General features: G+C 41.0%; 1 protein-coding gene across 7 annotated transcripts in view; it reads left to right on the top strand.

Annotated features, from left to right (window-relative positions):
* Positions 1-22,538, top strand: part of CTPS2 (CTP synthase 2) — a 130,158-nt gene extending 107,620 nt beyond the window's left edge. For all 7 annotated transcript variants that reach the window (XM_082447162.1, XM_082447161.1, XM_082447166.1 and 4 more), the window contains 4 exons: positions 2,081-2,177; positions 7,046-7,190; positions 20,545-20,655; positions 21,534-22,538. In XM_082447162.1, the coding sequence (XP_082303288.1) occupies positions 2,081-2,177; positions 7,046-7,190; positions 20,545-20,614 (312 nt within the window). In that variant the 3' untranslated portion in view covers positions 20,615-20,655; positions 21,534-22,538. The remainder of the gene's footprint in view (positions 1-2,080; positions 2,178-7,045; positions 7,191-20,544; positions 20,656-21,533) is intronic.
* The last annotated feature ends 350 nt before the right edge of the window (positions 22,539-22,888 follow it).

The following is a 22,888-nucleotide window of genomic DNA, read 5'->3' as shown; positions in this document are numbered from 1 at the left end:
ATGAGGTTAAGATTGAGAAGGACAGGTGGGACACCACTTTGATATTCGATGAGGAAGCACTTTCTGTGAAGGAGAGGCTGAAAAGTTTGGGAAAGGGCGGCTGATGAGATGAGTGAGGGAAGGGGCCATGAGCCAGGTCATCAAGTTGTCATCTATAACCAGTGTTTTAGTAGAAAAGTGGTTCCAAGCTTCTCTTTAGAGCGTTTATGTAACTATATATAAAGAAAGCTTTTGGTTCAGTCACAAGGGAAATAAGATAGTTTCAATCCTCAAGCAGATTTGTGATTTAGGGAGAGAGAGTTAATTACACATAACTCAAGGGAAGAGGCAAATAAAGGGACAGCTATCAATAGCTAGTCTCAGGGTTTCAAGACAGATATCTGTGTCACAGTCCTACTTTTTTTTATTATGAAAATTATTTATTTTTTTATTATATTATTTATTATTATTATTATTAACTTTCAGGTGTACAGCATTGTAGTTCAACATCTGTATACCCTACAGGGTGATCACCACCAGAAGTCTAGTTACCATCCATTATCATGCAGTTGATCCCCTTCACCCATTTTGCCCACCCCCCAACCCCCTTCCCTGCTTGTCACCACTGATCTGTTCTCTGTGAGTTGTTTTTGTTTTATTTTGTTTGTTGGTTGGTTTTGTTTTGTTTTAAATATATATTTTTAAAATGTATTTATTCATTTTTTTTGGCTGCATTGGGTCTTCATTGCTGCACGTGGGCTTTCTCTAGTTGAGGCAAGAGGGGGCTGCTCTTCATTGCGGTGCCTGGGCTTCTCATTGCAGTGGCTTCTCTTGTTGTGGAGCTTGGGCTCTAGGCGCGTGGGCTCAGTAGTTGTGGCTCACGGGCTCTAGAGCACAGGCTCTGTAGTTGTGGCACACGGGCTTAGTTGCTCCGCGGCATGTGGGATGTTCCTGTACCAGGGCTTGAACCCCTGTCCCCTGCATTGGCAGGTGGATTCTTAACCACTGTGCCACCAGGGAAGCCCTTGTTTTGTTTTAGATTCAACATATGAGTGAAATCATATTTGTCTTTCTTTGATTTATTTCACTTAGCATAATAGCCTCAAGGTCCATCCATATTGTTGCAAATGGCATGATTTAATTCTTTTTTATCATGGCTATTGTAAATAATGCTGCAATGAACATAGTGTGCATATATCTTTTTGAATTAGTGTTTTCATGTTCTTTGGATAAGTATCCAGAAGTGGAATAGCTAGGTCATATGGTAGTTCTACTCTTAATTTTTTGAGGAGTCTCCATACTGTTTTCCTTAGTGGCTGTACCAATTTACAGTCCCACCAGCATTGCAGAACTTTTCTCTACATCCTTTCCCACATTTGTTATTCCTTGTATTTTTGATGATAGCCTTTCTAACAGATATGAGGTGATAGCTCATTGTGGTTTTGATTTACATTTTCTTGATAATTAGTGATGTTGAGTATCTTTTCATGTACCTTTTGGCCATCTGTATGTCTTCTTTGGAAAAAGGTCTATTCAGATCCTCTGCCCTTTTTTTTTGGTGTTGAGGTGTATGAGTTCCTTATATATTTTGGATATTAGCCCCTTATCAGATATGTGATTTGCAAATATCTTCTCCAGTAGGTTGCCTTGTTTTGTTTGTTTGTTTGTTTTGGCCATGCTGCGTGGCTTGCGGGACCTTAGTTCCCCAACCAGGGATTGAACCCGTGCCCCCTGCAGTGGGAGTGTGGAGTCCTAACCACTGGACTGCCAGGGAATTCCCCGCCTTTTTGTTTTGATGATGGTTTCCTTCGCTGTGTAGAAAGTTTTTAGTTTGATGTAGTCTCACCGTCCTACTTTTTGAAACTCATCTTTGGACAATAGAAGGTGGGCCTCCCAAATTTAAGGGCTGTGATTCAACTATTTATCAGGTTCATCATGAATTTAAAAATAGGCTTTGAGATTTGAATATAAATAGAAATTAACTCCTAGTTAGCGCATCACCGAAATGGAAAATCCACCCAGTTGGTGGAGGACATTTTCATAAGCTGATATGTCTGTATTGCTCTGCTGTCCAAAGACACTTAATTTCTTGTTTTCCCAGGTGAATCCTAGCCTGATCAACCAACTTGAGCAGAATGACTTAAGTTTTGTAGGTCAGGATGTCGACGGGGAGAGGATGGAAATCATTGAACTAGCAAGTAAGTGGGCTCTTCATTTTTGAAAATTTTTGTGGTGATTGTGGTGAGCTAATGTCTCTTTGTCGACCGTAAGCATACAAAGATATAACTTGAGACCCATTTTATTTGCTCTCTTTCTTTTCCTCTCTCCTTTGAAATAAATATGCAGCTAAATAGAAATAATATGCACTAAATATAAAGTGCATGAAAAACTAGAGTGCTTATAGTACTAATCATTTTGGGGCCTATTAGAGTGAACCTGCCATAAAATGACGTAGTGTTCGGAGCCTACCAGATCTACCAGTAGTATGCTTCCTAGTGTCCTTGCCCCCTTCCTGGGGTGTCTCTTGTTGCAGCTTCTGGGTTAGACGCTCTGGGAAAGGCAGGCAGCCCACTGTTGAGTAGCACTCTGCTTTCTCCCTCCTCTGAGGAAGAATGGCCCAGTGCCCTCCTCACTACTGGTGACTGACTGTGCAGCACATGTGACAATAATTTGTTGGATAAACCACCCTCATTATTGAATGCTTAGTGTGTACAGGATACTCTAAAAATGGTAGCATCATTTTCTAGAACCTGCCTTTTCCAATCTGTATACTTTAGGCTCCAGATAACCCGAACTACTTACTCTTCTTCTAACTTTCCTACTGTCTTTTCCATTTTAGTCCATGTCACTGTTCTTCTACTTCAAACTCCTTTTCTCTGTCCCTTTCCTTTTCTGTCTCTCAACTGTTCAGGTACTTCAGAAGTCCCGAGCAGGGAGGAGTACTGAAGTTGGGAAAGGCTTCTTTGACCACTGTAGCATGTTACCCAGACCCAGAAAGAAGGCAAGCAGTGGACATTGAGTGTGCACTCACTAGATGCTTCTCACCAGACCCCTTGCTAGGGACTCTACGTGCCTTGTGTAACTTACAAGGCAGGTGATGTTATTCCTACTTTATGGAGAAGGAGACCCGAGTGCAGAGAGGTTAAGCAACCTGCCAGGGCCATCCAGCCAGTCACTGCTGGGGCTGGAGCTAAACCAGGTTGGAGCCTCCTTCTGCCACCACCTCTGTGGGATTTTATTGTTCTTCTTGTTTTCATTGGACATTCCACTTAAGATTATCAATCCATGCCTGAAGTTTTAAATTAGAATATGAGGATGTATTTTCTGTAGTCCTTGTGATGGAAATGCCCATCATTTACAATTTTTATAGTGTGGATCACTGTTTGGTGTTGAAGTCTCTTAAGTCTGGCATGTGAGAGGGCAGAGAAATTTCTTATGCAAATTACTATTTGTTTACTTTGTTCAAGTACTTATTCTCTTTAATTCTCCTGTCTCTCATTATTACCAGCAAACACTTAGAAGCTTCTTCATGCAAGGATTTAGTTTCCCATTGACACTTTCAAATTTCATGTGGGTTGGAAAGGAAATGAGACCTGCTGTAAAACCTTGCAATTTTTAAAAAGCTGACTGCAAGGGAATTCATTTTATTAAGGAAAATTTCCCAGAAGATTTTGATCTTAGCTACCCTTATCACATCCATGAATCACTACATTCCTGAAGGAGTTCTAAAAGGAACAACAAAGCTTGAGATTAGTATAATGTCAGAATTTGTTTCAAAGCAATTAAGAGCATTATTTAAAAGATACTTTGTCTGACTGATAGAACATCATCAAAATAAAAAGTTTTTAGTCTCTTTCCTCATATTGGATTTTTTGGGTAAAGTGATTCAGAGCAACGATCCATTCATTCAAATAGTTTTTCCCTGGCTATGACACGATCCGTTGCTCAGCTTCTGTCTCTAGTGGTACAAAAACACAATTATTGTCGGCTTCTTTCAGAGACATCCCTAGATGCTGTGCTGCAAGATTCATCACATCTTTAATTTAAAGCGGCATTGTTTTCTTTTCTAAGGGCAGGTGGTTTCTCTTCTTCTCTTCTTGAGGGGACACTTTCCTGGGAGAAGGTGGCATTCCTCTCACCAAGCTTTCATACCTGAATGTCCTTCTAATTCAAGGAGGCTTCTTCTTGGGTATGATGTAGAGGGTTTCTACACTGGATTTTTCTGGATTCAGAGCTGTCCAGTAGAATCTGCTGCAATAATGGAGTATTCTGCCCTGTTCAGTATGGTAGCCACTAGCTGTTTGTGGCTATTTAGCACTTGAAATGTGCTCAGTTAATTTGAATGAGTTTATTAAATGGTCACCTGTGGCCAGGGGCTACCATTTTGTATAGCAAAGCTTTATTATTTTTTTTCGGGTTTCCAACTTTTCTTTAGTTAAGTAAGGAGTAAAAATTAAAACAAACGTGAAAAACTACTATCTGATACTGCCACTATTTTATAAAGAAGACTCAAAATAGGAGAAGGATCATCATCGTCATCATTTGAGAATTGAAAGATCAATCCTTTGCAGAAGGGAACAAATGGTGATCTTACATCAAAGCTTGTGAAGCGGGCAGTGAGCGCCGTAGGACACACCTGGCCCCACAGGTGCAAAGGGAGGCGTGAGCTAGTAGTCAGACGATGAAAGCTGAAACCCCAGCTAGCCGACCAGGAGCAGGACAAAGCTTCTCCAGGCTTCTGCGTCTATACCTGGACATTTACCCTACTTCTGAAGTCCTTTCCTGTTCTAAAGTTCCATAACCATTAGATGAGAACACTCTGCTAGCCTGCTACCTATTTTATTAGGATGAGGGTTAAGCTTTAAATGATAACCTTAAGAGAGTGGACATTGCCATTCAATCATCATTTCCTTACTACTGAGCAGTAGTTTTGGGTCTTCAGTGGTAAGTGATGGGGATTTGTGATTTTGAATTCCATACTAGACTTTCAGATCACTTGATAAAGCATCTCATTGAAAGATTTAAAGTTATATTTACTTCCTCCTATAAAACTTGTATTTTATCATCTTCAGTTTGATATGTATATGGCCATTAAAATGACTTTTAAAGTAAGGAATACATACTGACCATGCTTTGACTATAGCAATTATGAGATTAGAGAGTTGCCCAATCTCTAATTAGGAGTTGCTTCCTAATCTGGGAATAAACATAGTTTTTGAGAGTTCTGAGTGGGGAGAGGAATTTGTAATCTTAGAAAATTTCTACCCAGATTTGGAAATGTTGCCCATTAATTTTTACCATTCCCAAACAAGGGATTTCAGATACCTGAGAAAAGCTACTTTTCTGTTCCTATTACATCTAGGAGAACTTGAATTGCTCATATAGGGGCTTCTTACAACCCTCAATATGTAATAGCTTTATTTGTCCTCTGATAATGTAAGAAATATGTGTTCATTGTAAAGGTTCACACGATACGGAGAAGTATCAATATAAGGGAGAAAATAAAAATATCTTGAACTCTCACCCCTTGAGCCATAACCACCATTAACATGTTGAAAGGGCATCCTTTTATCACTTGGAGACTCTTCATCACAAGAGATACGTTGGCGTAGGCTGAAATATGAGTGCCTTTTCAGCTTCATGGTGCTATCCATGATTAATATCCAGCCCAGAGCTGTGACTAGAAAAGCAGTTATATCTGCTGCATTCCCAGGGGACCCATCCCTTGGGAAAGGAGACCTTGTGGGAAATGGCCTGAAGCCATCTAAGAGAAAGAGTGACTTACAGTTAGCCTTAAGTATGAGGATACCAGGGTGCTGGGAGGGGACCTTTCCCCCCTACCCTCTTGAGTTCTTGTGGCTAGACTAATAATAAAATTGACCCAAGACAGATAAGCAGGAGAAAGACAAATTTTAACTCGTGCAGATGGAGGTCTCATAGAAATGGGGCCTAAGAAGTGGCCAAAGCAGGCAGCCTTTATACTTTTTAGACAAAGAAACAATAAATATGTGAGGAATTAACAGGACAAAGAAACTTAGGCTTTGGGTGCTTAATTAGTGAAGAATCTAAACAAAGTTTGGGCTTGGGTAGTAAATTAAAGAAGTCACAAGATGTGTTTATATAGGCTTCTCTGCCCAAATTCCCTGTCTCTGGTGATAAGGGTATCCTTCCACTTCAGAGGCGGGAAGTACACCTTTCACAAGAGAGATTTATTTCCTGCTTTCAGGAGACTAGGTGGGATGTGTGTCAAAGTGTCCCTCTTGCATCAGCTCAATCTTTTTTTTTTTAATTTTTTTTTTGTTTTTTTTTTGTTTTTTTTAATTTATTTTATTTTTTTTATTGTTTTTGTTTTTAATTAATTCATTTATTTATTTTTGGCTGCGTTGGGTCTTCGTTGTGGTGCACAGGCTTCTCATTGCGGTGGCTTCTCGTTGTGGAGCACGGGCTCTAGGCACAGGGGCTTCAGTAGCTGTGGCACGTGGGCTCGGTAGCTGTGGCTCGCGGGCTCTAGAGCACAGGCTCAGTAGTTGTGGCGCACAGGCTTAGTTGCTCCGCGGCATGTGGGATCTTCCCGGACCAGGGCTCGAACCCGTGTCCCCTGCATTGGCAGGCGGATTCTTAACCACTGCGCCACCAGGGAAGTCCCCATCGGCTCAGTCTTAAGTAACTTTAATTCAAAATAATCAATATGCCATTTAGGCATGTTTTGGGGTGGCCTGCCCTGGGCCCCACCCATGGAAATGGAACCATTGTACGTCTGTGAAGGGTCTAGATAGCGGGCAGATTTGGGGAAAGCAGATCATCTTCCCATTCAAAAACTTTTGCTTAACTTTGCTCACTCTAACACCTTGCACAAATAAAATGCTGGATCTCTTATTAGTGAGATGTGTTTTGCAATTTGAAATTCTACTACCAAGTTGGATCACGAAAATAACTGGCTATGATGGTAACAAGTTAAATAATCATCTTACCATTTAATGAGTTTTCTTATTTAAAGATAAGAAGACCTTTAAAGCTCTTCTCATATTTATCTGCTTCAATTGCATTATGACTATTCTCATTTCAGATCACCCCTATTTTGTCGGTGTCCAATTCCATCCTGAGTTTTCTTCTAGGCCAATGAAGCCTTCCCCTCCATACCTGGGACTATTACTTGCGGCAACTGGGAATCTGAATGCCTACCTCCTTCAGGGATGCAAGCTGTCTTCCAGGTAACCAGCTTACAGTTCTTAGCAGCGACTTGAGATGCAGTTATCAACATCTTAGGTTTCTCATAAAATTTAATATCATTGTAGGATTTTTTTAAAAGTGGAGAATCATTTTTTTCCCCTCTTAACAAGCATACTTTTTTCTCTTAATGAAAATGACTTAATCACATCTACAATGGTAATGTGTCAGCTTTCCAAGTCATGCTGATGCTGAGTATTGTTTTAGAGATTTTTGTCATTTTGATAGGTTAAAAAAGGGATTTTCTTTTGTTGACTTTTTGATTAATAAATATATATGAATATTTTATACGTTTATTGGCTTTTTGTTTTATGAATAGCCTGTTCATATCCTTTGCCCTATTTTTCCTTTTGCTATTATCCTTTGTCTTTTTTTAAAAAAATTAATTAATTAACTAATTAATTTTTGGCTGCATTGGGTCTTCGTTGAGGTGTGTGGGCTTCTCATTGCGGTGGCTTCTCTTGTTGTGGAGCACAGGCTGTAGGCGCGCGTGCTTCAGTAATTGTGGCCCGTGGGCTCAGTAGTTGTGGCTCACGGGCTCTAGGGTGCAGGCTCAGTAGTTGTGGCCCGCGGGCTTAGTTACTCTGCGGCATGTGGGATCTTCCCGGACCAGGGCTCGAACCCATGTCCCCTGCATTTGCAGGAGGATTCTTAACCACTGTGCCACCAGGGAAATCCCCTCCTTTTTTCTTAATGATTGGTAAGCTCTTTATATATAAAGGACATTAATCCTTTGTTAGGTTACAGATACTTTTTCAAAGTGATTTTGTTTTTTTTCTAAGTTGTTAATGAATTTCATTAGTTCTTTTTAGTTTTATCTTAGTTTTTATTTTCCCTAAAGTTTTAAATACTTTATGTAGTCCTTATTCATGTATTTTTTATTTATATGTGGTCAAATCTTTTACTTTTATGGATTATGTCTTCAGTATCCTGCCTAAAGTTTTTCCCTATCAAAAGATTATTATATAAATAATTACCCATTTGTTTTCCACTAGCACTTTTATGGTTTCTCTTTTTTAAAATTTTTTGAATTGAAGTATAGTTTATTTACAATGTTGTGCTAATTTCTGCTGTACAGCTAAGTGACTCAGTTATACATGTATATGCATTCTTTTTTAAATTTTCTTTTCCATTATGGTTTATCCCAGGAGATGGGATATAGCTCCCTGTGCTCTACAGTAGGACCTTGTTGTTTATCCATTCTAAATGTAACAGTTTGCATCTAACAACCCCAAACTCCTAATACATCCTTCTCCATCCCCCCACCCTGGCAACCACAAGTCTGTTCTCTACGTCTGTGAGTCTGTTTCTGTTTTGTAGATAGGTTCATTTGTGCTATATTTTAGATTCCACATATAAGTGATATCATATGGTATTTGTCTCTCTCTTTCTGACTTACTTCACTTAGTATGATAATCTCTAGTTGCCTCCTTGTTGCTGCAAATGGCATTATTTCATTCTTTTTTATGGCTGAGTAATATTCCATTGTATTTATGTACCACATCTTCTTTATCCATTCGTCTGTCAGTGGACATTTACGTTGTTTCCATGTCTTGGCTATTGTGAATAGCGCTGCTATAAACATAGAGGTGCAGGTATCTTTTTGAATTATAGTTTTGTCCAAGTATATGCCCAGGAATGGGATTGCTGGATCATGTAGTAACTCTATTTTTAGTTTTCTGAGCAACTTCCATACTGTTTTCCCTAGTGGCTGCACCAATTTACATTCCCACCAACAGTGTAGGAGGGTTCCCTTTTCTCCACACACTCTCCAGCATTTGTTATTTGTAAACTTTTTAATGATGGGTGTTCTGACTGGTGTGAGGTGGTACCTCATGGTAGTTTCAATTTGCATTTCTCTAATAATTAGTGATGTTGAGCATCTTTTCATGTGCCTGTTGGCCATCTGTATGTGTTCTTTGGAGAAATGTCTATTTAGGTCTTCTGCACATTTTTCAATTGGGTTGTTTCTTTTTTTTTTGGTTGAGTTATATGAGTTGTTTGTATACTTTGGGGATTAAGCCCTTGTCCATGGCATCATTTGCAAATATTTTCTCCCATTCTGTAGGTTGTCTTTTTGGTTTTTTTATGGTTTCCTTTGCTGTGTAAAAGCTTGTAAGTTTGATTAGGTCCCATTTCTTTATTTTTGTTTTTATTTCTATTGCCTTGGGAGACTGATATGGTTTCAATTTGTAACTTATATGGACTTTATTTTTGGTGTATTGTGTGAGGTAGGGAATCTGCATCCCCCTTACACTGCCCCCCCACCCCCCACCCCCCACCCCTGCCAATGAAGTAATTTAGATTTGTTTCAGGGATTTCTGTTTTGTTCCATTGGTGATTTCATCTCTTTTTTCTGAATCCTTACCACCCTTGCCATTATCATAGGATTATTGTAAATCAAGCCCGTATCTACCCTACTCTCATTTTTATTTAACATTTTTAAAAATGTGTTTTGCTCTCTTCTGGAGGACCTGTATAATGATTTTTAGAGTCAAGTTTGAATAAAAAAATCCCTTAGGGATTTTCATTAAAATTTCTTTATATTTAAATACTCGTTTGGGGAGAATTTACATCTTTACTTCCTCTCATCTAAGAATATTGTATGTAATAACTTTCAAAGTGAAAGGAACTAGCCGGAATCATGTGCTTAGGTAGGGGTTATTACCACAATAACTGGATATATCGTGTTTAGAAGATTACCATTGTGGACCCTCATCCTAGCAAATGAGCCTGGCGATATTGCATTTGAGGACTGCCAGGATCGCTGTGTGGTGTGTCTGTGTGTGCTTTGTTACACAAGCCTGCTTGTTTGCGATATTACCTGCTAGGAGAGACTCACAGCTCTCTAGCATTTCCTTTAACTGTGTGTTCAGATGGGAACAGCTTTACATATTTTGCATGTTGGGCCTCTTAATGACTTAATGATCACTCCCTGCACTCTTGAACCAGTGCAGTGCTTCTCACACCGTGCCTTGTGGAGCTGGAATCCAGGCTGCCATGAGGAGTAGACTGGGATGGGGGGCGTTTCCAGGCTCTTCCCTGCTTCAGCTTCCCTACTTCAGTGGAGCTTCAGCTCCACTTTTCCTGGCTCACGTGGCCTGGTTCTGCATGAGATTGCATATGAAGATGAGCTTCCTGTGCTGTGAGGCTGCATGGCTTACACAGCAGATTGGACATGCCAGTGTGGTCCCGTGTTGGATATATGCTCTGACCCTTCCCAGCCACTTTATTGTCTCCATTATTTCAGGTGCTCACACGTGAAAGGAGGATGACAGTGGAACGAGTGAGATGGCTGGGAGAAATACACACACATAATCGTTCATGCATAACTATCTGGTTGTTTGCAAGCATCAACTAATATAGAAATGGCGTCTGGTTTGTGTGGCCCGCCCACCTGTGTGCTGGCTGGCCCGCCAGTTCTTGCCTGGGGCCTGGTGGTCTCTGGGTAAAGCTCACCAGTAGTTTCTGAGAAAAGTGACTGCTTGCCAGCAACTCCTGAGCGAGGCACAGTGTCTCAGAAAGGAAGGAAAGATCTCTTAACAAGACTCTGATGCTGGGATTGGGATCACAGCTGACTAGCAGGCTTCCATGGTGGTCAGAGAATTCCTGTCTATCAGCCACCAACTGGTGCGGTCCTTAAGAGCAGCCAGCATCTTATTTATCTTTGTCTCCCTGGCTCCCTAGTATGCAGTGGTTGCTTACTACCCATTACAGTACTAAATGTAGGTAGCAGGGGAGGATATAGTCTAGTATAATCTTGACACCTTGCAGGGGGTTTTCCAACTAAGAATGGTGCCCATGACTTAATCCAGTGGCAGACCCTAGGATTCCAGAGGAACCTTGCACTTCAGCTCCTCTCTGCCTGGCTCCATGGTGTTAGTGAGCATTGAAAAGCAAATAACTGCTTTGATGGCCAGGCTCTAATGTGAGCTGAGTTGGGACTGTATTTCTGTCAAACAAGATTACTGTCTGTAATCAATCCTAAACAAATGTGACAAGAAATATGAACACTAGACTAATGACTTCCTTTCCCAGAAATTGGCTGATATTATTTAAATGTATGGCACATGTGCAGCTGATGTCTTTAAAACCCACAATGTAAAAAATCCTTGGCTTTGAGCCAATACACCTGGGCTCTAACCTTTGCTTTCTGCTTCGTGGAGAACATTTATCTTTTATTGCCTGGGAAGTTGCAGTAAGAATATTATTTTGGGATCTAGAGCTGGTAAGCTGAACTCTCAGCTACTCTGGTATCTATAGAATGGCAGCAGTTACGAAGACCAGGTCCACCACCTGTGGTGGTCTGTTCAAGAGGCATAATAGTTTTAGGATAGTATTTTTAATTTTTTTTTAGGTTTTTATAAGCTACTCAGAAGTACTTGCAAAATCAAACTAAGTCTTGTTTTGGGGGTCCCCCAAGACCACCCACACATTCAATGATTGACTAGAGGTAATCAGAATATAGTTGTACTCATGGCTAAAATTCATTTCAGTGACAGAGTAAACATACACAGCTGGCTCAGTAAGGGAAAGAGGTATAAGTAGAGTCTGGAGAAATCTATCTGCAGGTTTCCTATGTTCTCTCCCTCCTGTGAGAGGTCACACAGAGCTCACCCTCCCTCCAGCAGTAAAAATGCAGTGTGTAATGTTTATGCCCAGAGAAGCCCATTTGACACTTAAGAGTTTAGAGTTTCTATAGGAGACTGGTCACATGGGCATTCTCTGCCTAGCAACCACCCAAATTCCAGGCTCCCAGAAGGATAGCAAGCGTTCACCACAAATCACCTTGCTTGTACAAACAGCCTAGGCCCAATGAAATGACCTTATCAGTTAGTAATGGAGAAAACGTTCTGAAAGCTAAGTTCTCCAGCAAGCAGGCCCTTCTAAAGATAGCAGCCTCAGGCCTGCTGTGTTAACTCTTTTGCACAAGTCTAATAAACCATTTTTAGAATAAAGAAATCCAATGGGAAATTATGGTCCATTAAATAAATCATTGTAATTACTTGCTGACATCTCTCCCCTGGTGTCTAAATATAATTTGTCCCATGTTTAAACGGTATCCACAAATTTGCATGGCTTTGCTGGTGTATGATGTAATGGAATGAGACTGCTTCATATAATTGTAATAAAAAATTGTAGATTTATACTAAATAGAATATCCAAAGGTTCTTATAATTGCGAGTTTTTCAGTATCTAGAAACAAAGCACATGATCTTTGTCCAGAATTCCATTTTTTTTTTTAAATTGCAGTATAGTTGATTTACAGTGTTGTGTTAGTTTCTGGTGTACAGCAAGGTGATTCAGTTTTATATATATATTCTTTTCCATTATGGTTTATTACGTGATATTGAATATAGTTCCCTGTGCTATACAGTAGGACCTTGTTGTTTTAGAATTCCATTTTTAAGCAACTGGAAAGAGAAGAGGGATGGGAGTCTAAAGTTCGTAGGTTGTTTTTCAGTCCGCGTGTCTCTGGGGCTGCCCTGCAAGGCCCTGAGGTGCAATCACTCCACACCGAGGTCAGGAACGACTTCCAGTTTTTATGATTCCAACATTTATCATGCCCCTCTGTCAGGTCAGAGTAAAACTCTTGTGCTTAGATAGTGCTTGTTCTGTGTGTTCTATGTCTGAAAGCAAGAACTGAAATGGAGTTCAGTCCACAGTTCACAGAAATGCAGCTCTTTTGGGAAACATGTTTTTAAAGTATAAAACCGGAATCTTAAGACATGTGAGTAGCATTTTATTCCAGGTTTTAGGATCTTAGATTCCATGTCTCCACCCAATACATACTATCTCTTATGCAGAGAAATCATCTTTTTGTGGTGAGACAGGAGGCAGGCCAGTACAGAAAAAGGAGGGAAGTTAACTCCACCATGAACTGTATTAGCTTGATCGTTTCAGACCAAACTCAGAAGTTGAAACTACTTCATAATCGGAGGGTCCTTAAAGGAAGTACAGAGCTGGAGTCAGCGCCTTCCATTTCCTGAGCCCGGGTGTGCTCCTGGGATCTGAGTCCCTTCTCTCCTGCAAGCTCGGGCTTCCCTCTTCACTTTTCTCTTTGAATCTCGGCAGCAGTCAGGGAGCGAAGGCACCCATTTCCTTCGCCATTGTCTCTGATCTCTCTCCCGTGACTACTGGGCTTTTCCTTCTAAGTGACATGCTGGCTTCCAGCCTGGGAAGATTTTGTTTTCTCTGGACTTCTAGCTGAGGCATTACAGAAAATTGGGAAAAAAGGAAAAAGGATCCATAAACCTATAAACCTAACATAGTCACTGTGCTCGCTTTTGAGTCTTTCCTTCCAGTCTTTAGTCCATATCCGTATATGACTCCTTTCACGCTTGTAATCATAATAGTGAGTGTGTGTGTGTGTGTGTGTGTGTGTGTGTGTGTGTGTATTTTTCCTGATTCTTTTATTTTGAAAACTTTCAAGCCTACAGAAAAGATGAAAGAATAGTACAGTGAATACTTGTAAACCTTTCACCTAGATTCATGAATTGTTGCCTTTTTACCACGTTTGATTCTCTCTTTCTCTGTGTATATACTTATTTCTGAATCATTTATAAGTTGCAAACATCATAGCACTTCACTCCTAGATACTTTATCATTCATTTTCTAAAACTGAAGACATTTTCTCACGTAAATGCAGTATCATGATCACACCTAAGAAAATTAACATTAATTCAATGACATCATGTAATATCCAGTCCATATTTAAATTTCCCCATTTATCCCCAAATGTATCTTTAGCTTTTTTTTGAAATCAAAAAAATGTAATCAGTGCTCAATTTGAGGTTCATTTGGTTATGTTTCCTTAGTTTCTTTTAATCTGGGTAAATCGCCCTCTCGTTTTTAGTTCTGCATAACATTGACTTTTATAAAGAGGCCAGGCCAATTGTCTTGTAGCAATGACCAGAATTTGGATTCACTGATTGTTTTCTCATGATTAGAATCAGGTTAGACATTTTGGGAAGAATAGTTCATTGGGGCTGTTGTAGACTTTATAAGGACACGTCAGGAGACATGTAAGGCACATAACCTTCCCTCTGTTGTCACACGGTGGATGATGCTGAGTTTATCACCTGGTTAAGGTAGTGACTGTGTGGACGTCTCTTTTGTAAAGAAACATTTTTTTCCATTTTAGTTTCTAAAATACCATCCCCCACTGAAATGAACTAGGGTTCCTGGAAGAAATGGTTGGTTTCAGGTCTGGGGCAGGGAAAGTACAAGATGAGCCCAGAATGTATCGCTAGACTTAAAGGAAGGAAGAGTTCAAAAACCAAGGGGGAGATTTTGTATAAGGTCAAAGAAGCCACTTGAAAGGGGCTCACTTTGGACAGTTTGAACATCAAAAACAATAATGACAAAATTGGATTATAACACATTACATTTTTTAAAAATTCCATAATAATACTCAAAAAAAAAAGGCCAATTAAAAAAAATGTAGATGCAACCCCCAATGTAATAACTGAGTCAAATAAGGATCATCAGTGGATGCCAAAACCATTGGATGCCAAAACCATTGGATGAAAGGTTTCGGAAAACAGGATATTCGTATGTTCTCAAAGCATCACCACAGAGTCTTTATTAATTACAAAAGCCTGTCTTTTGAACTGAACACCTCGTACACATTTTTCCAAGTTGCATGATGCTCTTGCTGTTTGATGGCTGCGTGCTTCAGCATCCACTCAATGCGCCACATGTGCTGGAGCTCACGCCATCCCAGCCATGGTGCTGGGTGCAAGAGAATCAACTGCAAGTCCAGTAAGAACACACACCCTGTCCTGGGGGACTCATCGGGTAGTATAATGGTTCTCTACATTTTGAGGCTGACAAATCACCTTCCAAGAAAGTGATGAAAGCTGTGGACCCACTTCCTGGAAAACTGCACACACACATAGCAATTGGAACGGTATTCATATCCCAAAAGCCTCCCATCCATCGATAGTCTTCTAGGGGTCCTCAGATACAGACCTCCAGCTAAGATAGTCTTTATAAAAAGGGGATGGTAATAGTACTCACTTCACATGGTAGTGATGAAGAGGACGTTTTATTCTAAATGGAAAGCGCTTAGCACAGTGCCTGGTCTATGGTAGGAAATTAAATGGGAATTATTATTGTGCTATTATTAATTTCACCTTAGTTCCTGTCTCCTTCATCTCTTGCCTACTCAAAGCCTCCTACCTGGTCTCCAGGCCTCCAGCTTTCCTTTTCTCAATCCATCTTCTGCTGTCAGAATGCTCTTCCTACATTATTTTGGAGCTTGAATCTCTAAATGGCTTCCCTTAACTCACAGCATAAAATGTACACAAATCCATACGGAACAGCCTGAACTCCCCCAGAGGGTTTAGTGCTTTGGCTTCGGCTCTCACGTCTCCCGTGGCTCCTGTTATACATTCCTGAAGTGCTTAGTGAGAAGGGAATGCCAATCTGTAGCCTGTTAGGATGCTGGTTCCCCAAATTGTTACTGACGGTGGGCATCAGAGGTGGGTGTAGCCTCTCCGCTGATTATACAGAGAGTGTGCATTTCTCCCTCTAAGTCATCCTTATCCCACTTTGGGTGTCTCTTTCTATTTGACTAGAAGAGTAAGATACTCTTTTTCTCCTGTGTGAATCTAATGTGCATTTTCCAGCACTGTTTTAAACTTGGAATCACCTTGCTTTTTATTTTAACTTTTGGGCTACATGGTTGATGTTGCCAGGGGCCATTCTTGCAGTATAAGGTGCAAATGTTTTATTTTTGTGGGGACAGTGTGGGCAGATAGAGCGGGTGCTGTGGGTTTATTTTCTGGATCTGCCACTTACTGGGTAATTTTTTCCCAAGTCCCCAGTCCTAAACCTCAGGATCTTCATCCTTTAGGGTTGCTGTGAGGAACAGTCGAGATGGTGCTTTGTAAACTTTCAACTGATATAAAAATACTACTTTTCCTCCTTTGTTACATTTCAAGCAAAAGTGAACTGGAAAAAAAGATTCTTTTTTGCTTTCTTTTTTGACAGTTCTTTTAAACATCTTTAAAACAGCCCCCCTCCCTTATTGTTGGACTCCAGAACCATACCTGGAGACTTTTTCTTGTAAAGAACTGCTGATAAACCCCATTTGAGTATGCCTTCCCTCAGGGATTAAATGTTGCTTAAAAGGTGCTCTTTATTGATCGTGATTCACTGCCTGCAGATGATGTGGTGCCAGCCAGGGACAGAGTTAATAGTGATATAGACTACTGTGCTTTTAACGCCCTGCTAGGGTTGTGTTCTACCATTTACTATTCAATGCAAAACTCATTCAAAGCGTACTAAGTTTTTATTCCATTGCTCTTATATTTTATGGCTTCCAGGGGCTCTTTGAGAAGGAAGTAAGTATAGCAATAACAATGCTTTGGGGGAAACTGTGTGCATGGCAACCTGTTTTAAAACATGCTTTCTCCATATGAAATGGATTTTGATATAAAGTATTATAGGAATGTATGCATGCTGGGAATCTTAAGTATGCTATTAAAATATTTTAAAACTCCGATCACCTCCTTCTGTTAATGGAGAAGAAATGGTTTAACGGCTGCATCAGGGTAGCAAAGAAGGTGGACTATATGAGGCATTACTCTACCCTTGCCCTGGTGCCTTGGAATATATGTTTTCTTATATTGGGAATTTATTAGGAACCAGGAGTCTTGGACAAACAAACTTGACTACGACAAGCCTTTTGTTTGTCAAAGAACCACATGTAGACCATGGTGGTCAAGTCTTGTAAGTCCAGCCAGTGTTTAAGAATAGCGATTCCCATGCGTTGCCGCTGGTGATTTTGATTTTGTCTTGTAAGAAATAGTACAGTAAAAAACTTTTAAAAAGAGTGCTTCTGTTATTTGGGGGGTACATGCATGTATGAGAGAGAGTTGCTGTGATTTTGACTGTACATAGCCAGACCTTAAAAAAACCTTTCTTAGGGCGTGATAAGGAGAACCATTGCATGGTGATTAGAGTTTTTTTTTTAAAAAAAAAATCATCATTCATTTGTTTTTAAATCAATGCTATCCAATAGAACTTTTTGCAGTGATGGAAATGTTCTATAATCTGCACTGTCCAATATGGCAGCTGCCAACCACACATGGCTATTGAGCACTTGAAGTGTGGCTCAGTGTGTACACGTGAGGAATGGAATTTTAAATTTTATTTGGTTTTAGTTGATTTAAATTTAGATAGCTACTGCGGCTTGTGGCTACCACATCGGAAAGTGCAGGTTTAAAACTTTCTGCTCCTCATATGTAACAAGGCACACACGAATAGTTCTGTATACTGCGGCATTTCAAAAAATTTAACATGTAAGACCCTAATATCTAATAACTCTCCCCACTGAGAAGTGTGTGTGTGTGTGTGTGTGTGTGTGTGTGTGTGTGTGTGTGTGTGTATGTACAGAGGTTATTTAAAAAGACAAGTTGTCTTAAGATAGAGCTGAGATGTCTCGAATTAAGTGAAAATATGCCCCGATAAGTATCTTATGACTTAAGTTCATTCTGTGTGAAACAAAAATGAAGCCCTAAGTCTTACATGGCACAGAGCAGCACCCACATTTTATTGGATGTGCAGGAACCACTGCTGCTCTGCATGTGGAATTGTGTTTCTAGCACTTGTGTTTTGCTGGAGCATGAATGCCATAAAATCAGCATGTTTATAGCAGCATTGCCTATTTTGAGAATTCTGGGTTTTTTTCTTTTTAATTAATTAATTAATTTATTTTTGGCTGTGTTGGGTCTTCGTTTCTGTGCGAGGGCTTTCTCTAGTTGCGGCAAGCGGGGGCCACTCTTCATCGCGGTGCGCGGGCCTCTCACTATCGCGGCCTCTCTTGTTGCGGAGCACGGGCTCCAGACGCGCAGGCTCAGTAGTTGTGGCTCACGGGCCTAGTTGCTCCGCGGCATGTGGGATCTTCCCAGACCAGGGCTCGAACCCGTATCCCCTGCATTGGCAGGCAGATTCTCAACCACTGCGCCACCAGGGAAGCCCGAGAATTCTGTTCTTGAGTGTTGTGGTTTATGTGGTTGTTCTACCTCCGCCCCTGAACACATATGAAAGAAAATTAGTAAACCCAGTCGTTTGCCTTGGAGCTTCCCTTTGTTAGACTCGACCTGTGCCATTTTGATGCGTTGGCAGAGTTTGGGGCTGACAGCCAGCAGACAGGAAATGAGAGCCATTAGGTTAGACCCACCCAAGTCCACTTGCTGAAGTGGGTAGGGAATTACTCTTGGCACAGGAAAGACTTCTGAAAATCATGCACTTGGCAGTTTTTGCCGCTTCTTTATATTTCCATGACTTTTTGAGAGATATCGTGTTGTAAACACATAACCCCCATAAACAGCAACAGCTCATATTTTCATATAGTTTCAGAGCACATTTATGCATTCTCTTTTGGCCCTCATAACATTTTGATGAGGTGGTAGGTATTGTTACTACTTTTTTCTAGACTCTCAGGAGTCACGTGACCAGTGCGAAGGCATGTGGCTAATAACTAGTACAAGCAGGAGTGTGAGGGCGAAGGTGTAGGCCCACCCCGCTCTTCCACGGGCTCAGAGGTGGGGAAGGAGGCTGGAGATACTTGCGAAAATGGAGTTCCCTTGGCCCTTTGGACCTTCTCACTTGTGGTGTCAGGGTACATGCCCTGTGGGGCCCACTGCAGCACACAGCTTAGACTGGAGCTTGTGGCCTGGGTTAGCATGACGGGGATCCTGGTCCTACCTTGAACGAGCCGTGTGCCTAGTGAGCCACTTGAACATCCTTGACCTTCATGTCTTCTCACATAGGGAGTTGAGTGCATCTTCCAAATGCCCTTTTGTTGCAGAGGACCAGGAAGGACTCAACGTTTGTGTAGTGAGAGTGCATGGATAAGGATATATCAGTTCTGGGGGGCTGTTTTTTAAAAAAATATTTTCTTTGGTTATTCCTGTGTTTTCTTTATTGGAAACCCTTTTGTAACAGTAGAAGTGGTTTTCCTGAATTAAAATCTAACTAGGAGGTATCTTCTACTTGATTGGGTTTTTTTAAAAATTAATTTATTTATTTATTTATTTTTGGCTGTGTTGGGTCTTCGTTTCTGTGCGAGGGCTTTCTCCAGTTGTGGCGAGTTGGGGCCACTCTTCATCGCGGTGCGCGGGCCTCTCACTGTCGCGGCCTCTCGTTGCGGAGCACAGCTCCAGACGCGCAGGCTCAGTAGTTGTGGCGCACGGGCTTAGTTGCTCCGTGGCATGTGGGATCTTCCCGGACCAGGGCTCGAACCCGTGTCCCCTGCATCGGCAGGCGGACTCTCAACCACTGCGCCACCAGGGAAGCCCCTACTTGATTGGTTTTAAGGATATGTTGATTTCTTTGTTCATCTAAGTAATCTTGTCTTTTCTGCCAATTCTTGATCTTTTTCTGTGTCTTCTCCATACTCTAGCCCCACCCTCCGCCTTTCCAGTATTTTGTCCAAAAGTCAGGGAGGAGAGTGAGGTTGTCTGTTATGATTTTGTTTATGTATTTATTGATATTTACTCCATATGTTTAGGGTAAATCTTTGTTTCCTAGCCTGTCAGCATAGGGTTTCTCCAATTGTTCCCTCTCCTCTCTTTAAAAAAAAGTGGATTTTCACCTCTTATGGAATTCAGACTTCTATTGCTATAAGTCAGCAAAAACTTGGCCAAGGCTAGGAATGGGTCAGGCATAAAACACTTCCTGACAATGTCATCTTCGTAGATCAGTAGAACTCTTGAGGGGTTGATCAACCTGCTGACTTACTTGGGACCAAGCAAGAGGAACCCCAAACTGAGTCCGTGGCTCAAAGTGAAAGTACAATTGCAGGCCTATCTCATGGAGAAGGTGTATTTCTTCAGGAACCCAAGATGGCGGCATCTAAGTCAATAATCAGTCCTACTTTGAATACTACATGTAACTTGAGGTAGTTGGGGCATCACATAAAGTTTCTAATTTGAGAATAACAAAATTGTGCAAATTATTTCTCAAACCCTTGGACGTACTAGAATGTTTATTGGAATGGAAAACTTTCATGCTGTTGACCTATATTAGTGGTCTTCAGAAGGTTATAAATTTCAGTCTAAATTGAAATGCTTTTATAAATTTTCTGAATAAGGTACTTCCAATTTTAAGATACAAGCAAGTGATCAGTTCCTCTGACAAAAGAAGGAGACCGTTGGTTGTGGTTGGACTAACTTCTTCCTGGAGTGACTATGGAAGTAATAATAGAATATTCCTTAGTATCTTCTCTTACTGGGGGTTAATTATGGAAAGTGTTTAGGATTGTAAATAGGATAATTGTCCAGAGTTTTTTTACACCTTGCTAAGTTAATTCGTCTTTTGCTCTAGTGATAGATACAGCGATGCCAGTGATGACAGCTTTTCAGAGCCAAGGATAGCTGAGTTGGAAATCAGCTGAAACTGATACATGACTTGGCATCACCAGGACTGCCTGAGAGGGTGAGTGAGATGGAACCTTTAAGTTCTTGTTTGTTTTACAGACAAGCTGTCTTCTTGGTGTAGAAGGGAGCATCACAGGACTTGTCTCGCAGGATCCTGCTCCCCTGGGATGCTCCTGTTTGCATAGTTAGCAGGACGGACTTGACAGCTGATTGTGCTTCTGGGAATCTGGAATGCACCTGAGAAAGCAGGCAGTTAGGAATGCGCCTGAGACCAGGAATAAATATATCCGTGCACCTATAAATGGATACGTGGAGGCTGATAGTGTAGCTGAGGGGTCAGCAAACTTGTTCTGTAAAGGGCCAGACAGTGACTGTTTTCGGCTTTGTGGGCGCTCCAGTGCGTTGGAGAGGGAGAGCAGGCTTGGACAGTATGTACATAGATGGGCAGGGCTGTGTCCCAATAAAACTTGATTTCCAAACACAGTGTGCTGACCCCTGGTCTAGGTCACTCATGGAAAAGCAGATTTCCTTGGATTTGTAGAAAATAAAATAGTGTTTTCTTTCTTTGTAGGGAGATGCCAGAGACTGGCTTGGCTTCCAAGGGCAGCTTATGTCCCTCACGGCTCCTGGATGGCTTTATTCCATTCATGCTCAGAGGCAGATGCTGCCTGGACAGCCCTGCTCTTTAGCAGGGACAGCAGCTTTTGGAAAATTCGTACAGAGTCAATCGCTCCAGTGTGATTTCTCTTCTTATTTCACTTAGGGGCAGAACATTCCTGTTCACCAGGGAATGCACATCCGGGTCTATTTAGGTTTGCCTCAGACATGGAGACCTTCAGAAGCAAACCAAAATGGTGCAAAGATTAGTTGGAGATACTTGCAAGGCATATTATTCAGCTGCTGATGTGGCTAATACTTATATTTTTTTTTTTTAAGGCTCTGAAGTAACCGAAGCCAAGATGAAGGAACTATCTAAGGAAATCACCACACTCATAGAATCACTGTTTTCTCCACCAAACATGGGATGTACAGCCTCGAGGGGAATCTAATAATATGCACTTTCATGAACCAGAATCAAAGGGGTAGTTTTCTTTTTCCCCCAGAGGTGACCTTTGGTTCCTGCAAATTTCTGTAGCCAATTAAACTTTTCCCAGCAACTTCAATGGGCAGAAAGTGTGTTGGTGTCTTGTCTGGTGTATGGTGACGTCCAGGTGGTGAGGAAGGATCCAAGTAACTGAGCCTTCTCTGGGCTATATGGGAAGGCCGGCAGGGCACACGCAATAACTAATTTTGTGTCAAAAATGAGTCATTCTGTTACCTGGAATTCAGCCACAGATTTGCATGTGAACCAAGCTTATTTCAGTTTTTCACTCTGTTTGTTTGTAGTAAAAAGTAAAATGAAACAGGTCCAAGACTGGGGGTGGTAAGTAAGGCCCTGGCCTCAGGCACAGAATTTAAGGGGGCATAAAAAAACTCAGGAATCAAGATCAGTAACATATATATATATATTTACTTGAGGTGAAATTCACATAACATAGATTAACCATTTCAAGTGCAGTAGCATTGGGTACATTCGCAGTGCTGTGCAACCACCACCTTCATCTGGTTCCATCCCTCTTCCCAGCTGCCCACGCAACCACTTATCTCCTTTCTATTTCTATGGATTGGCCTATTCTGGATATTTCATATTAGTGGAATCATATAAACATGGCCTCTCGTGTCTGGCTTCTTTCACTGAGCTTGATGTTTTCAAGGTTCATCCATGTTGTGGCCTATGTCAGTTCTTCCTTGTGGCTGAATAGAATTTCCTGGTATGGATTAGACTACAATTTGTTTATTCATTCATCCGTTGATGGACATTTGAGTTGTTTCTACCTTTTGGCTTTTTTGGATAACGCTGCTGTGAACATTCATGTGTAAATAAATTTTGTTTGTTTCTTTGTTTTTGTTTTTTGTTTTTGCCACGCCGTGGGGCTTGTGGGATCTTAGTTCCCCGACCAGGGATCCAACCCGGGCCCTCCGTAGTGAGAGCACAGAATCCTTAACTGCTGGACTGCCAGGGAATTCCTGTAAATAACTGAGTATCTGTTTTTAACTCTTTTGGTAAACGGTTATACCTAGGAGTGGAATTGCTGGGTCACGTGGTAATTCTGTTTGACTTTTGGCGGAAGCATCAGTAATATTTTAATGTAAGATTTTAAAAAACCAAAATTCATAAAAAAAAATTTACAAAGAGCAAAATACCAAATTTTAAAATAAGGACAGGATCCAACCCTGCGCCTCCCTCACCT

The sequence above is a fragment of the Balaenoptera physalus genome (genome assembly GCF_965194825.1).
Source record: "Balaenoptera physalus genome assembly, chromosome: X".
Classification (NCBI taxonomy): Eukaryota; Metazoa; Chordata; class Mammalia; order Artiodactyla; family Balaenopteridae; genus Balaenoptera; species Balaenoptera physalus.
Note: the sequence above shows the minus strand (reverse complement) of the source record. Positions and strands in the feature narration are given on the sequence as shown.